Below are 15,258 nucleotides of genomic sequence, written 5' to 3' on the forward strand. Positions count from 1 at the left end.
ATGAAAATTGATGATTTTGGAAGTTTGATCTTTGACCATTTGACCTCTAAAATAGTATGCTTCCCAATTCAGTGAGGCAATCTGCAAATGCTGATCTATTTTCAAGTCAATCAGTTGAAAATTGATGGTTTTTCAGATGAAAATCAGATGAAAAATGAAATGCTGAAAATTTTCAGATCAAAAATTTATGACTTTGGTGGAAATTTGACCTTTGACCTTTTGACCTCAAAAATAGTTGGTTTCCCAATTTAGTGACAATATACAAATGCTGTTCAATTTTCAAGTCGATCGGATTAAAAATGGCGATTTTAGAAATTTGACCTACAGATGACCTTTGACCTCAAAATCGATAGGCTTCTCAATTGTGACGACCTCTACAACTTGGTGAAGTTTCGTGACGATCGGTTTAGAATTTTGACCTGTAGGCCAGTGACAAACAGACAATAACAAATGCAACCAACCAATATACTTGAAAAATCTTCGATTTTGCAAGTAAAAATTATGATTATAATGATAACAGTAGGATTCCACAAACGAGGAGGAATGGAAAGTCATTAAAAAGCGAACTGACTTGTAATGAACAATGTTGATTGATATATAGCCATTCTTTCCTGGCTTGCAATTCGTTAAAGGAGCATGATTTATAAAGACAGAAGGGGGTGGGGGAAATATGGGAGGTAGAGGAAGGGGTAGAAACAAACCAAATGAAAAAAGGAAAGGGGAGCCGGGAAAGATATCTGTCTTCCAACTTGAGGTGCACGCATTGCTGTAATAGATGTTTCCAGTGAGCAGTCATCATGATAAGTTATGCCGATGATACAACTCTGTTGGCAGAAAGTAAAGAGGGCTTGATAAAACTGCTGCAGACACTGAAGAAAGAAAGTGAAAAAGTTAGTCTTTATTTCAACCTAAAACCACCGTTTAGAGGCCATTTTTCCCCGCAAAGCGGGGGTTGGCCTTTTTCGAAGACTGTGGTTGTTGTTGTTTTTTGGTCCCCTTTTTGAAGCAATGTTTTACGGCCGGATGCCCTTCCTGCCGCCAACCCTGTTTGTCGCCTTTTTACGACACACAGGGAATTACCAGTGAACTGGTACTCAATTAGCCGACCTCGGAAGGATGACAGGCTGAGTCAACCCCCTGGCGTTAATTCAGCGATCGACCGGGATTCGAACCCAGGATCCTAGGATCCTAAGCCGGCACCCTAGCCGCCAGCCCAACACCAGGCTTTATTTCAACCTAAAAAAGACTAAAATTTTGTCACCTGAGAAGATTGATTGTTCAGATTTGGAATCTATCAGGTGAAAATAGTGGAAAGTTTCTTCTTCCTGGGCTCTAAGATTGAAGTGAGAGGAAAATGTGGAGGAGAAATTCATAAACATGTTGGGGAGAACAGCAATGTCAGGATTGACAAATGTTTGGAAAGACAAAGATGTGACAAAACAAACCAAGAGGAGGCTGGTGAATGCTATGGTATTTCTATTTGCAATGTATGGATGTGAGTCATTGACAGTGAAAAACATAGAGAGGAAGAAGATTGACAGTTTTGAAATGTGCTCTTCGAGATGAATGTCAAAAATTTCCATGAACTTCAATAAGAAAAATCAAATCAAAAAAATCAAAAAATCAAAACTCATTTTGCAATAAATGTTCGTTTCCCATTAATCGTACACTTTCTAAAATCCAATCTCACCCCTCCCCTCCAAATCTTCCCCATAACCCCTGCCCTCCAAAACTTTCCCATCACCCCTCCCCTCCAAATCTACCCCCTTGCCCCTCCCCTCCATACCTTTCCCATCACCCATCCCTTTCAAATATTCCGCCTTTCCCCTCCCCTCCAAATCTTGCCCATCACCCCTTCCCTCCAAAACTGCCCCATCACCCCTCCCCTCCAAAACTTCCCCATCACCCCTCCACTCCAAATCTACCCCCTTGCCCCTTCCCTCCAAATCTTCCCCATCACCCATCTCTTTCAAATCTCCCCCCTTGCCCCTTCCCTCCTAAACTCCCCCCACACCCCTCCCCTCCGAGACTCTCCCTCGCTCCTCCCCTTCTAGACTCCCCTCTCATCCCTCCTCCTCAAAGCGTCCTCCCCACTTCTTCCCCCTTCCAACTTTCACCTTCATCTCCCCCAACCTTCTGCCTCGCTCTTCCCCCTCCTCAAATAACACCTCACTGTGCCTCACCCAATCACCATCAAACCTTTTGTCTGCCCCATTCTTCCCTTTCTCCAAGCTATTCTGAAATCTCTGACACAGACACCTCTCTGACATGAATCTCTCTGACATGAATCTCTCTGACACTTTCTCATTTCCTTTCACAAAGCCCAAAACAAGTGTGTGTCCACCCTCAGGAGAGCCAGGAAACAATATCTCTCCGTTCTCAAGACCGAACTCTCTTATCTGTCTCCCTCTTCCAAATCCTGGTGGCGTCTGGTCAAATCTGTTTCTGGTGTTTGTTCCCCCTCCATCCCCTCCCTCACCTCAAACGGCGACACGGCTGACTCCGCACGTGAAAAAGCTGAATGCCTGAACTCTGTGTTTGCCTCTAAATCTTGTGTCCCAAACCCATCCCTCTCTGTACCCACCGTACCCAGTCGTACCCAGCTGCTCCTGGACTCTGTGTCCTTTCCTCCTGACAAGGTGGAAAAGTTTCTGTCAACCCTCGACTCTGATTCTGCAACTGGACCTGACGGCATCAGCCCACGGGTCCTAAAATCCTGTTCTTCCGCTCTTTCACTCCCTCTCTCTGTTCTCTTCACCCTCTCTTTTGCTCAAGGTCATCTGCCATCTGCTTGGAAATCAGCCAACATCACCGCTTTGCACAAAAAATGTGCAAAAACAGATCCTAGCAACTACAGACCAATCAGCCTTCTCCCAATTATCATCAATGTCATGGAATCCATCATTGCTTCGGATATTAAATCTTTCCTCTTCTCCAATGGCTTGATCTCCGATCATCAATTTGGTTTCAGACCTGGTCACTCTACTCTGGACATGCTGCTTCTGCTTTCTCAACAATTGATGGAGGTCCTCAATGCCAAACAGGAAATTAGAGCTGTCTCCCTTGACATATCACGTGCCTTCGATACGGTCTGGCACCCCGCTCTGCTCACCAACCCTCCTCCTTTGGTATCCATGGAAATCTCCACGCATGGCTGGCGGACTTCCTCTCTAGTCGTAGCCAAGGTGTGGCTCTGAATGGGTTTCTCTCATCTCCTCTTCCTGTTCAGGCTGGAGTTCCCCAAGGCAGTGTTCTGGGCCCTGTGCTTTTTCTGGTCTTCATCAATGATCTCTCTGACTCTCTTGAAAATCCTCTCTATCTCTTTGCTGATGACTCTACTCTCTGTCGCTCCATTCCTCATCCCTCAGATCGGCAGTCTACAGCCTCCTCACTCTCTGCAGACCTGGACAAAATCACAGACTGGGCAAACAAGTAGAACATGTCTTTCAATCCTGACAAATCTCACACTCTTACGATGTCTCTTCAAAAAGACTGACTGGACAACCCTCCCATCCACTTTCTAAATAATCCTCTCCAAGAAGTTCTGTCACTCAAGCTTTTGGGTCTCACTATCTGCCATGATCTTTCCTGGGAAAACCACATTTCAAATCTGGCCTTCAAAGCCAGTCGCCGACTGGGCATCCTCCGTCGTGCGAAGTCCTTCCTTGGCACACCTGAGCTCCTCACCACATACAAGGCTTTCATCCGCAGCTCGATGGAATACTGCTCTCCCCTCTGGGCTGGTGCTCCTGCCTCACACCTAGCTCGTCTTCACGCTGTTGAAACCAAAGCGTTCAGAATCGTTGGAATCTCCCGCAATGAAGCTATCTCCAAGGGCCTTTCACTCACTCACTGCAGGCAGGTTGGTGGTCTTTCCGTCTTCTACCGACTCCTCTCCGGCCTTGCCCCCCCCCCCCAGCTCTCTCTGGGCTCTGTCCCCCAAATATTCCTACAGGTCGCACAAGATCTGCCTGCAACCCTCTTATGGTTAAACTGCCAAAATCAAGACTCTCTGCTCACCTTCACTCCTTCATTCCTCTTTTCGCCCGCCTCTGGAACAAACTCCCTCACTCTCTTCAATCCCACTCCTCCCTCCAGGTCTTTAAAACAGCTGTTCACCACCATCTCTTATCTTCCCCCATCCAAAACCTTGATCTTTTCTACCCCCACTAATTTCACCCCAAATCCACTTATTTGAAATACCAACTTCTGTCCTGGAAGTCCTGGAAGTCCTTGGTGTCCTTGTGTTTTATACCTCTCCCACCCCCCCCCCCCTTCCCATGCCTCCTCCCCCAAATCTCCCAATGTCCCTTTTTGCTGCTGTTGTACTTGTGTGCTTCCCTCTCTCTCCCCATTTGGTCTCCCGCTCCCTTTATTGTATGTTTTGTGTGTCCATTTGTTTTTTTGTTTTTGTTTTTTTTGTGATTAATGTTAGCTCTTACATGAGCCTCGATCCTGTATACAAAAAAAAAACAGTGCTTGTAGAAATTAGACCACCATGTTCATTTGAAGTGCTGATGCGAAAGCAGAAACTGTCATACTTTGGTTGGATGACACATACGTGTATAAAACGAAAGTCTGGAGAAGTCAACCATGCTGGGTGTGGTAATAAGAGGAGGCAGACCTTGTATGTGTAATGTATGGCGTAAAGGCTGCAACCAAGCTGTCTCTGCCGGAAAGCAGTGCAGGATAGGGTTGTTTGGAGAAATCTGATCATGATGTCACCAGAAGTCGGCCACAACTTGACGTAACTGGATAACTGGTTATAATAATTTCTTCCAATAATTGTGTGGAACAGTGACTCTTAGCCTATTCTTACTGGCATGCAATTTCAATAAGAGTTACCACTAATAAAGCCAAGATGGTAATGGACACAGTACTTTCTCATGAAGTAAGGGAGAGTACCAGGCCCAGAGAATTGGATGTACTTTGCCCATGTGTAAGTACATCCTATTTTCTTCAAATTTCCCTTAGACAAGTATTAAACATTGATAGAGACCATTAGGAATGGTGTTATGCATCAAATAAAGGTCACAATTGGACTGTAAGAATGTCGGGGTCAATTTTGCATGCCACACACCAAGCCATGGCTGGGAGAAATCACATATGAGTCCCCAAGATACAAGTTGTAAACAATCCGTCTGCAGTTGACTCTCTACATTTCACTTGATGACAAGAAAATCGGGCAAATAATGTGATACATCATTCATGCGTAAAGAGTCATTTAAGCACCTTTATTAGCTAAAGATCATTGCGGCTTAGCTACCCGCCTACCTGAAGGTCTATCTGGTCGAGTTGGCTCGGGTCTGTTAGTCTGCGGGGGTGAGGAGGGGGTGACTTGAGGTGGGGGTGAACATTTGAATCCAATAAGCATAGTAGAATGCCTGAACAACATCGGGTTTCCTCCAAATTTATTTCAGTTTAGTGTTAAACAACAGCAGCAACTGTTTAAAAAGGTAATCATACTGTGGACAGAATTGACTGAATAGTTTGTGGTTATAATAATATTTCCTTCCAGTAGGTGTGCCTCACAAAATACCCAATAAGGTATTTATACAACTTAACACTGAGTTCGTCCAACTTGGAAAACCTCCTTGGGGAGGAAAGGGGGGAAATTATGTCGCTACAACCACCATTGTGTGACCCCCTTCACCCCCCTGGCAAGTTTGGTTGAGATTAGATAAATGACGACTAAATGTGTCGTGGTCAGACACAGTCACCAAATTGCGTATTTTAGTATTATATATGAGGTCTTATGAGGTTATATATGAGGCGTATATGAGGTTTTTTCCTGTCTTCCATTCTTAATGAACATCGGAGTCGTAAAATATCACATTGCTGTTGAATGTTCCAAATCTCACATCTCGTTTGGCTAAAATATTGAACCTCTAACTCTGAATATTGATATTGTTTTGCCAGAGGCAAAAACAATTTTCATTCAAGTATTGCTGATTTATTTATTTACTTTCCAACATTGACATTTTCACACCATCACATGTTGGCTTAGCGGCTAAGGTGCCAGCTTAGGATCCTAGGATCCTGGGTTCGAATCCCGGTCGATCGCTGAATTAACGCCAGGGGGGGTTGACTCAGCCTGTCATCCTTCCGAGGTCGGCTAATTGAGTACCAGTTCACTGGTAATTCCCTGTTTGTCGTAAAAGGCGACAAACAGGGTTGGCGGCAGGAAGGGCATCCGGCCGTAAAACATTGCTTCAAAAAGGGGACCGAAAAACAACAACAACCACGGTGCCCAAAAAAGGCCAACCCCCGCTTGCGGGGAAAAATGGCCTCTAAAGGTGTTTTTTATTTTTTATTTTTTTTATTGCTGATTTCTTTATTTACTTTCCAACATTGACGTTTTCACACCATCACATGTGTGAAGTTATTATAGAACCACCTTTAGAGGCCATTTTTCCCCTCAGAGCAGGGGTTGGCCTTTTTAGGGCACCGTGGTCCCCTTTTTGAGGCAATGTTTTATGGCCGGATGCCCTTCCTGCCACCAACCCTGTTAGTCACCTCTTGCGACATACAGGGAATTACCAGTTAACTAGTACTAAATTTGCCGACCTCAGAAGGATGACAGGCTGAGTAAACCCCCCTGGTATTCATTCAGCGATCAACCGGGATTCGAACCCAGGATCCTCGGATCCCAAGCCGGCACCCTAACCGCTAAGCCAACACCAGGCCCACATGTGTGAATTTATTATAAAAGGTGCAATACTCATATTGTCATGTCCTTGTGAAAATGTATTTATTCTGCAGTATGAAGCAAAGAAAGGTCATTGCTAATCCTGTAAGAGATACTTTGGGAATGTTTCTGCCACTACTGTGGTAAAGGCTTCTGTTTTGAGGGGCTGGGAGGAGGCTTAGATGTGGCTATGGAACCAACTTGTTTCCTCGGCCCCTATTTCTGTCATATGGAGTTTTCACTAATAAATAGGTAAAACAAGTGATTGGGATGTTTGAACTCCTTCATAATAGTTGTAGTGTACTGTGTATATTAAGAGGGCCAACCAAAAATTTCATCAATCCAAACATTCGGAAAGAAAAAGGGCATTCTTTGCTGATCAATCCAAACATTCTTTGCTGATGACTCCACTCTCTGCCACTCCATTCCTCATCCGTCAGATCGGCAGTCTGCAGCCTCCTCACTCTCTGCAGACCTGGACAAAATCACAGACTGGTCAAAAAAGGGGAACATGTCTTTCAATCCTGAAAAATCTCACACTCTTACTATGTCTCTCCGAAAAGACCGACTGGACAACCCTCCCATCTACTCTCTCAACAATCCTCTCCAATAAGTTCTGTTGCTCAAGCTTTTGGGTCTCACTATCTGCCATGATCTTTCCTGGGAAAACAACATTTCCAAGCTGGCCTCCAAAGCCATTCGCCGACTGGGCATCCTCCGTCGTGCGAAGTCCTTCCTCAGCACACCTGAGCTCCTCACCACATACAAGGCTTTCATCCGCAGCTCAATGGAATACTGCTCTCCCTTCTGGGCTGGTGCTCCTGCCTCACACCTAGCTACGCTTCACGCTGTTGAAACCAAAGCTTTCAGAATCATTGGAATCTCCCGCGATGAAGCTAACTCCGAGGGCCTTTCACTCACTCACCGCAGGCAGGTAGGTGGTCTTTCTGTCTTCTACCGACTCCTCTCTGGCCTTGCTCCCCCAGCTCTCTCTGTGCTCTGTCCCCCAAATATTCCTACAGGTCGCACAAGAACTGCCAGCAACCCTCTTCTGGTGAAACTGCCAAAATCTAGGCTCTCTGCTCACCTTCACTCTTTCATTCCCCTTTTCTCCCACCTCTGGAACAAACTCCCCCACTCCCTTCAATCCCACTCATCCCTCCAGGTCTTTAAAACAGCTGTTCACCACCATCTCTTATCTTCCCCCATCCAAAACCTTGATATTTTCTATTCACCCCAGATCCACTTTTTTTGAAATTCCAACTTTTTTCCTGGAAGTTCTTGCAGTGTCCATATGTTTTATACCTCTCCCACCTCCCCCCCAAGCCCTCTCCCTCCCACAGATCTCTCGATGTCCCTGCTCTCAAATGTTGTGTTTGTGTCCTTCCCACTCTCTCCCCATCTTGTCTTCTGCTCCCCTTATTATATGTTTTATGTGTCGGTTGACTTATTGTGTGATTAATGTTAGCTCTTTCACGAGCCTCGATCTTGTATACAAAAAAAAAAGAAAAAAAAGAAAAGAAGAAGCTATTCAGTTGTAGTTACAGCTGTTGAACATGTGACTAAATATCTCCTGTGAATTTTGCAATGTATTAAAGCCATAAGTACCTCTTTAAACATTACTGCTCTTATTAAAATTTATTCTGGGGAATACAGCATGACACGGATTCAAAAAGAGAAAAAGATGAATTTAACTCAAACTTTGGAAAACTATGCATTATCATCGCAATATGCTGCGTCATTTATCACAGTGCTCTTTCAGATATATTATTCATACTTGAATATGTAAAAACAATGAAAATAAAAGATGCCTAATTGTGTGTTTCATATCCATCGTTAATGCTACATGTGGTTTTGAATGGCTTTTTGCCATTATGTTGCATGTGACTATTGACAAAGCTATGTGTGTGCTTGGCCTGGGTTATGTGCATTATTAATATCCTCTCCAAACAACTCGTCCTTGTCTGTTCCATGCTTCTTTATTGTGCACATATGAAATTTGAAAGTATAATTAGAAAAAGGCAAAGCAAAACATTTTTGGGCATTGCAGCATCAAGTCCAACTAATTGGGAGCAATATTAATCTTTATCAATAATTAAGACAACACGTGGTTCTTCCTGGATGACATGTAACATGAGATGATGTTAAGAGGAGATGATATGTGACGGTGATGATTGTTGGGTGTTTCATGAAGTTATTGTCTTAGTCAAGTTCGATTTTCCAAAACATAGGCCTACTCATAAAGCTAAACTTTAAAATGGTCCATTATGTTGTTTGAGGCTAACAGGATGGCCTAGATGTACGTACCCTCGCCTCTAAGTCATCGAGCCTGGGTTAGAATCCCAATCCAGCTATAAACTGTCATCCCAGTGTTTCACAGGCAGGGCGATTCATCAATGTGTGTGCCCTCCCTCAGATGGACGTTTAACAGGCGTCCAGTCTGCCAGCATTACTTGGTGCACGTTAAAGATCCCATGGTGTCTTTTGCGAAGAGTGGGTGAGCTATCACCAGCACAATGGCCAATTTACAAATTCCTGCCCTACCAACTGCTGGGAAAGCAACTGCCGTATAACCCTTGCCAAGAAACGGATTCGGCAGTATTGAACCTGCCTTCAGGCAGAACACCAGAACATGAATACGAATGTTCTGTGTTGGGATTAAATCAAGTAAATCACCTTAAATTTTAACCGTCATGTGCAATTGAGCTCCATGAATGAAGAGAAGAGAGTTGGGAGAGAAAAAAGGAACAAAGTTTGGGATTATAGTGGAGTGAAGGAGAATGTGACATATGAGGGTTAACCTACCTGCAGAATAGACATAGTACCATTGACACACCCCATGCATATCACATAATCTCCATCATCTTCATTGCTCTATGTCTCGAGTGATCACCGAGCTTTTTGATTTCAGTATGCACTTCCTTCTGAAGTATCCTTTATGTAGTGGACGTGGCTTTGTCAAGCTCTCCAGCAGAGGCAAAATGTTTTCCCCTAAACTTGCATTTCATTTTGGAGACAAAGTGGAAGCCATGAGGACTTGAATCTGGTGAATGTGGTGGGTGACGCAAAACCTTCCACTTACAGAAACCAACATGGTAACTAACATTACTTTTACTGATGCTCTCTGCCACGGCCACATCATTTGTACTATTTATTTTCAAAGTTGAGGCTCGTGGAATAGCTATAGCTATTGACATAACACAGAATGCACCAGAACATAACAGAATTTGAAGAACTTAGTGGAAAGTGGGAAAACATACTAACAGAAAGCAGAGGAAAAAAACAGCAACGGAAAGGGACACAAAAGAAGGACACTTGGAGGAAGAATGGGCATGGGGAAGAATGAGACCAATGGGAGGGGTAGCAAGACATGGAGTGAACAAGATGGATTCAAACTCAAACACAACAAGAGGAGGAAGGTAAAATCTGTGGATGAAATAGAAATGGAACCAAAAAAACGAGAGATTGTGAGGGAGAGGAGGTAAAAACACTAATCTGGAAAGGAGGGAGGTAGGCTTGGGGAGGATTAATGGGGATTGGAAGGATCACGAGTATGGATGGGGGTGACCTGAGGTGGCGATGACCATTTGAGGTCTTGGAGGGAAGAATAAGATTCAACAGACTGAGGAAGTTGGCTCCACCGGTGAGAAAAAAAAGAGGAACAAGATGAATGGAGGTGAGCAGTGAGCCTGGATTTTGAGAGTTGTGCCAGACTATGTGCACCCCGCAGAAACCTGGGGGTGGGGATGAGGGGTGTGACAAAGCAAGGAAAAGGCAGAGGGTGTGAGGCCAGAAAAGGGGTAGTAGGAGACAGAGGCCCTGACCTGTCTGCGATGCGAGAGCAACATGCCCAGAGACTCTATTTCATTGCAGGAGATTCCAATGATTTCAAGGGCTTTGATTTCCATGACATCAAGAAGTACTTGATATATTTATTCCTGAAGCAAAGCAATTGGTATGAGAAACGTGATATTGAATTCCAGTCATAACGGTAAATAATGATACAGTGTACTGTATAGCTCTAATTTTGCAACCATCTTGACCCTTCACTTCAAAAGTTACAGGCAGGCTGACAGAAAGTTTGGTATAATCCTCACAAAGAGCACAAGAAGGAAGTTCTGGAGCAAGGAGGTGGTTTGTTGGCTTCTAATTTATTTGTTTTTGCATATACAGTACTATATAATTTATTATTTTGCATATATAATATTCATTTTTGCATCATATAATATTAAATTTCGCCATAATGTTTTATTTAATTAATTTAAAGCCATTTTGTGATAATTTGAAACAAATGCACTTTTTCAAGTTAGATAATTTAAGCCGTTGTGGCGTTGGCAATAGCTGATTGTGATGACAGATGAAAAAGCCCAGACGTGTGTGCATGCACATCAGATGATCAAGGTGATTTATTTATTTTTGTACACAAGCCTGCGTGAGGATAGATGACCTTGATAATCGATGATAAAAAATGCCACTCGAAAGAAAAAAAAAAGAAAAAAAAAGACAGACAGAAAGAAAGAGGAGTTGATACATAAACCTGTCCCACATGACCTTTCCTCTCCTTTTTGTTTTACCACAAGCAACATGGTCCTTAAAATTGCATGATTTTTCATGGGCAAAGGAAGGGTCAGTGTTGCGCATGCTAAAAGGGTGCACAGAAGAGCAAACGTGCACACTTCTGGACAATTTCATCTATTATCTCTATCCACTAATTCCACGGGTCATTTCATCTGGAATGATATGGATGCAAATGGTCCCAAGGAGTCTACTACTATGTTAACAGACAAAATTATTGTCGGGTCTGCCAGGGAGTTTCTGTCCAAAGTCATTCACTAACCGACTGACCAGGCTTGATGTTCGTTTAAATGCAACAGATATTTGGAACGTGGCTTGGTTTCTGGCAATAACTCTTGCTCTACATGAAAGGCACCATGGGATATTTAATGTCCATTTGTGGGAATGGGATGAAATGGGACACCTAGTTCGACGTCCATCCACCGGCCGGTGTGGTGTGATGCAACACCCGGCCTCCGAAACCCTAATCTGACAGTTTATTGTCACGTCGGGAATCGGGCATATACTAGCCAGTTCAAATGTAAAGCATTGTACCATTCGGGCATACAAATGATTCCCGGAATTGTATACATTAATAGGCCAAATGTCAATATCACTATATCAAGACTTCACATTAACTCCTTTTTTTTTTAGGGTGCCCCATTCTTTGTAATCCTCTTTTTTTTGGGTGCCTAAAGTCGATTTTTGGTATTTTCTACGATATTCAAGTTTTTAAAAATGGATATTTATGCATACACTGATCATTGGAAAGTCCAAAACGCATCAACCAGCCTTGTTTAAAAAAGAGTGAGACATAAAATGTTGATTTATTGATTTACACTGATTGCAAGTGTCTTCACATTGGTGCACTCACGGTAAGATTTGGAGTCAGTGTGCTTTTTTGCATTGCTTCTCCTGAAGTTTGTTGACCCAGTGAAGAAGGGCCCAGATCTCTCTGCTTGTGCTGGATAGCTAGGACATATGTCACGGAACATTTCATCATTCTCTGCGTCATATTCGTGCTACTGGAATTTGTCCTTCTATGCTGCCTGGAACTTTCTTTCCCATCTATTGTCATAATCACTTTGCTTGTTGGAATGGGAAGTCCCACAATTGGATCTCGTAACTGTAAAACATTACTGGTAGAGGCACAAGTCGAGCTCGCTGATGTTCAGGCCAAACACGGCACGCTCTTCTCTCGATCCCCCTCAACATGTCCTCCTGCTGCATCAGGGACACACTACCCTCAACTTTCTGCCCGAACCCCTATATTTTGGCTTTTCACTCACAGGCACAACACCAAATTGTGAAAGAGTCTTTGCTTACTCATTTCTCTGATTTATCTCAATCGATCTAGACTGGCTCTAATTGGGCAGACTTTACTCTTATGGGGGTGTCATGTGTTTTTAATATCTCCCTGTAAGTTGACTTTAAGAAAAGTTTCAATCCACTGTTAGTATGATTACATTAAGTTTAATAATTTACCATAGACCAACGTGATTGTGTTTACATTACTGGATATAAAAACCTTGTCGTTCCGATCATACCGATGATAAATTTGGGATCCTAATTGATGTTTATTAAGAACTTTTGAGGGTGTCTAACCGGGCATCCAAAACCAACCACTTGGAAAAATTGGGTGCCCAATGCTAAAATCAGGTGCCCCGGGCACCCGGGCACCAGTTGATGTCAAGCCCTGACTATATAGAGAACTTATTAATTAAAAAAACAATACTTGTATTTAAAATACTCGTACACCCGCAGACTCAGGGAGGGGCAGGAAGGGTCATTCCTCTTTGGGGTATATAGATTACAGTCGATCTATGGGCGTATCTCAATAACATTGGGTGTGTGTTCATTTACCAAGTTTCTTGTGAAGAGTTCGCCAAGTGGTTTAAGCATTTGAACCAAGCACTCCATTCAAAACCGTTAAGGAACAGCTGGCTTGGCAAGTGCTAGCTAGCTGCTTGGTAAAGGAGCACAACCCGAGCTTCTCCCTTTCAGTTTCGTATGAAACAGCAGGAGTGAGTTTCAAAAGTTCGCTACAAAAAATGCCACGGTAGCGGCAGAAAGGGCCATGTTGTTAACCCAACATTTGTGGGTTATATAGAGTACAGTAGATCTTTGCTTAGTTCTGTATGTCAACCTTACCTCAAGGATGTCGGGATTCCTCCAAATCTCTTCATTTAGTGTTATGAAGAGCATTAGTGACTGTTTAAAAAGCTAAGCATATGTGTTTGTGGTGTATAATATTTTTACTTCCTGTAGAAGCCGTCGCTCCCACAGAAACGCCATTAGATTATAACTAAAAGCTATTTATACACGTTATCACTGCAGGAAAAACGCCTTGGGGAAGTGGGACATTATTAGTATTAATATTGTATTGTAATAACATTAACAATATGCGATTATCATGAATTTTGTTATTAAAAGCGGCTTTGGAAAAATGCCACGATAAATCTTCTTTGGAAATATGCCACGATAAAGCTAATTTAACATTTATATACACCTCAACGTGCAACCCCATTGACGGCAATGGCGGGAAAACTCCTTCGGGGGGGGGGGGGGGGAGAAAACCCCCTTGGGGAGGGGGCAAATGAATGCGCAACTATCTTCATCTTCATTATGAACCCTTCGTCATCCTGTCAAGTTTGGTTGGATAAGTAACGACAGAATGTATTGGCATCAAAAATTCATCAGACAGACAGACACGAATGGCGTATTTTAGTATGATGATGAGATGTGTATCTCGAGAAACTACCAATATTCTTTCTGCAACCATGTGGATGCAAATGATCCAAAAGAGTCCATTACTTATCCATTAGGCCTCAATTAATTCCACCTTCTTGGGCAGTGGGCTGAGTATGAAGTTTTTTTGGCCCACGTCTTTCATAAACCAGCTGGCCAGAACAGATGTTTGACTGAAGCTGGTTTGTGCAGGAAGATGTAATTTGCTTAGGGTGTCAGCAATAACTCATCTACTCTATATGAAACATACTGTGGGATGTGGATCTTGAGAATTTGTAAGGTTTTGTTTGGTTTTTAAGATTTGTACTCTACTTTTCTTAACAGAACTCAATTTTAGTCAGCTTGAACAGTTTTCTCAAACTTCACCAACAGCTTTTGCAACATGAATAGTCAAGCTGAAAGATTAAAGATTATGAATAAAGGTGGCAGAGCATCCTACTAAATTAAATAAGGCAATTCTGTGTATGTATTATGCATGTCTGAAAATCATAGGAAAAGCCAGGGCTGAGCTGATCTCGACGAAATTTTGCATCTGTGTTGGTAGTCCCCAGGGTCGGGTCATTGGCCCGTATATATGTATATGTGTGTATATATATATAATGTGTGTGAGCGGGGAGGCAGGAGACGACTTGCCAATGGTCCCGGCGGGAGCAGGTGTTTATATTGGAACAAATTATACGAGTGTTTTAGAAGAAGAGAGGCCTGATCTGAAAGTATGGTGAATGGTACACAAGCTGGAGAGGGAGTTGGTGCCAAGGGAATAAACCCAACATCCTGGTTAAGTTGTGGATCATGTTGGTCAATAAAAATTAGTAACTAATCCACTTCAAGCATTGGTTTGTATAACAGATGATTTCAATAGAGATATCTGGAAACAACAGTAAGAAAATGGTTAATGTTTGTTCTGCTCATGGGTCACAAATTTGGGCTCATGGGTCATGGGTCACAATGATTTGCTACACTTCCACTGACTATGTCTGTGTCTTTCAGGGGTGTCATTGGCAAGCAAGGCTACCAGTGCCAAGGTGAGGTGTCAGCATTGCAATATTCTATTGGAAGCTTGAACAGTTTGTTTAAAATACAAATAAATCAATGACCTCATTCGTGAATGGTCGCAAAGCACTTTATGGCTCGACTTTGTTTACTTCTGGAGATTTTTTTTGATGCAGACATTTAAATGTGGCTATTGATGAGGATGTTCGTCATCATGGTGGTTTTCATTCGGTATAACCCATCTTGAGACTCTTGCTGCTGCCCAGACATCCTGT

At 43.0% G+C, this 15,258-nt stretch overlaps 1 protein-coding gene across 5 annotated transcripts in view; it reads left to right on the top strand.

The window, feature by feature from the left end:
- The window catches only part of LOC137432254 (protein kinase C epsilon type), a 238,626-nt gene that overhangs the window by 115,710 nt on the left and 107,658 nt on the right, over positions 1–15,258 (top strand). For all 5 annotated transcript variants that reach the window (XM_068124047.2, XM_068124038.2, XM_068124030.2 and 2 more), the window contains one exon: positions 14,981–15,015. In XM_068124047.2, coding sequence (XP_067980148.1) covers positions 14,981–15,015 — 35 coding nt within the window. The remainder of the gene's footprint in view (positions 1–14,980; positions 15,016–15,258) is intronic.

This window comes from Myxine glutinosa, chromosome 1 (assembly GCF_964187855.1).
Source record: "Myxine glutinosa chromosome 1, kmMyxGlut1.1, whole genome shotgun sequence".
Classification (NCBI taxonomy): Eukaryota; Metazoa; Chordata; class Myxini; order Myxiniformes; family Myxinidae; genus Myxine; species Myxine glutinosa.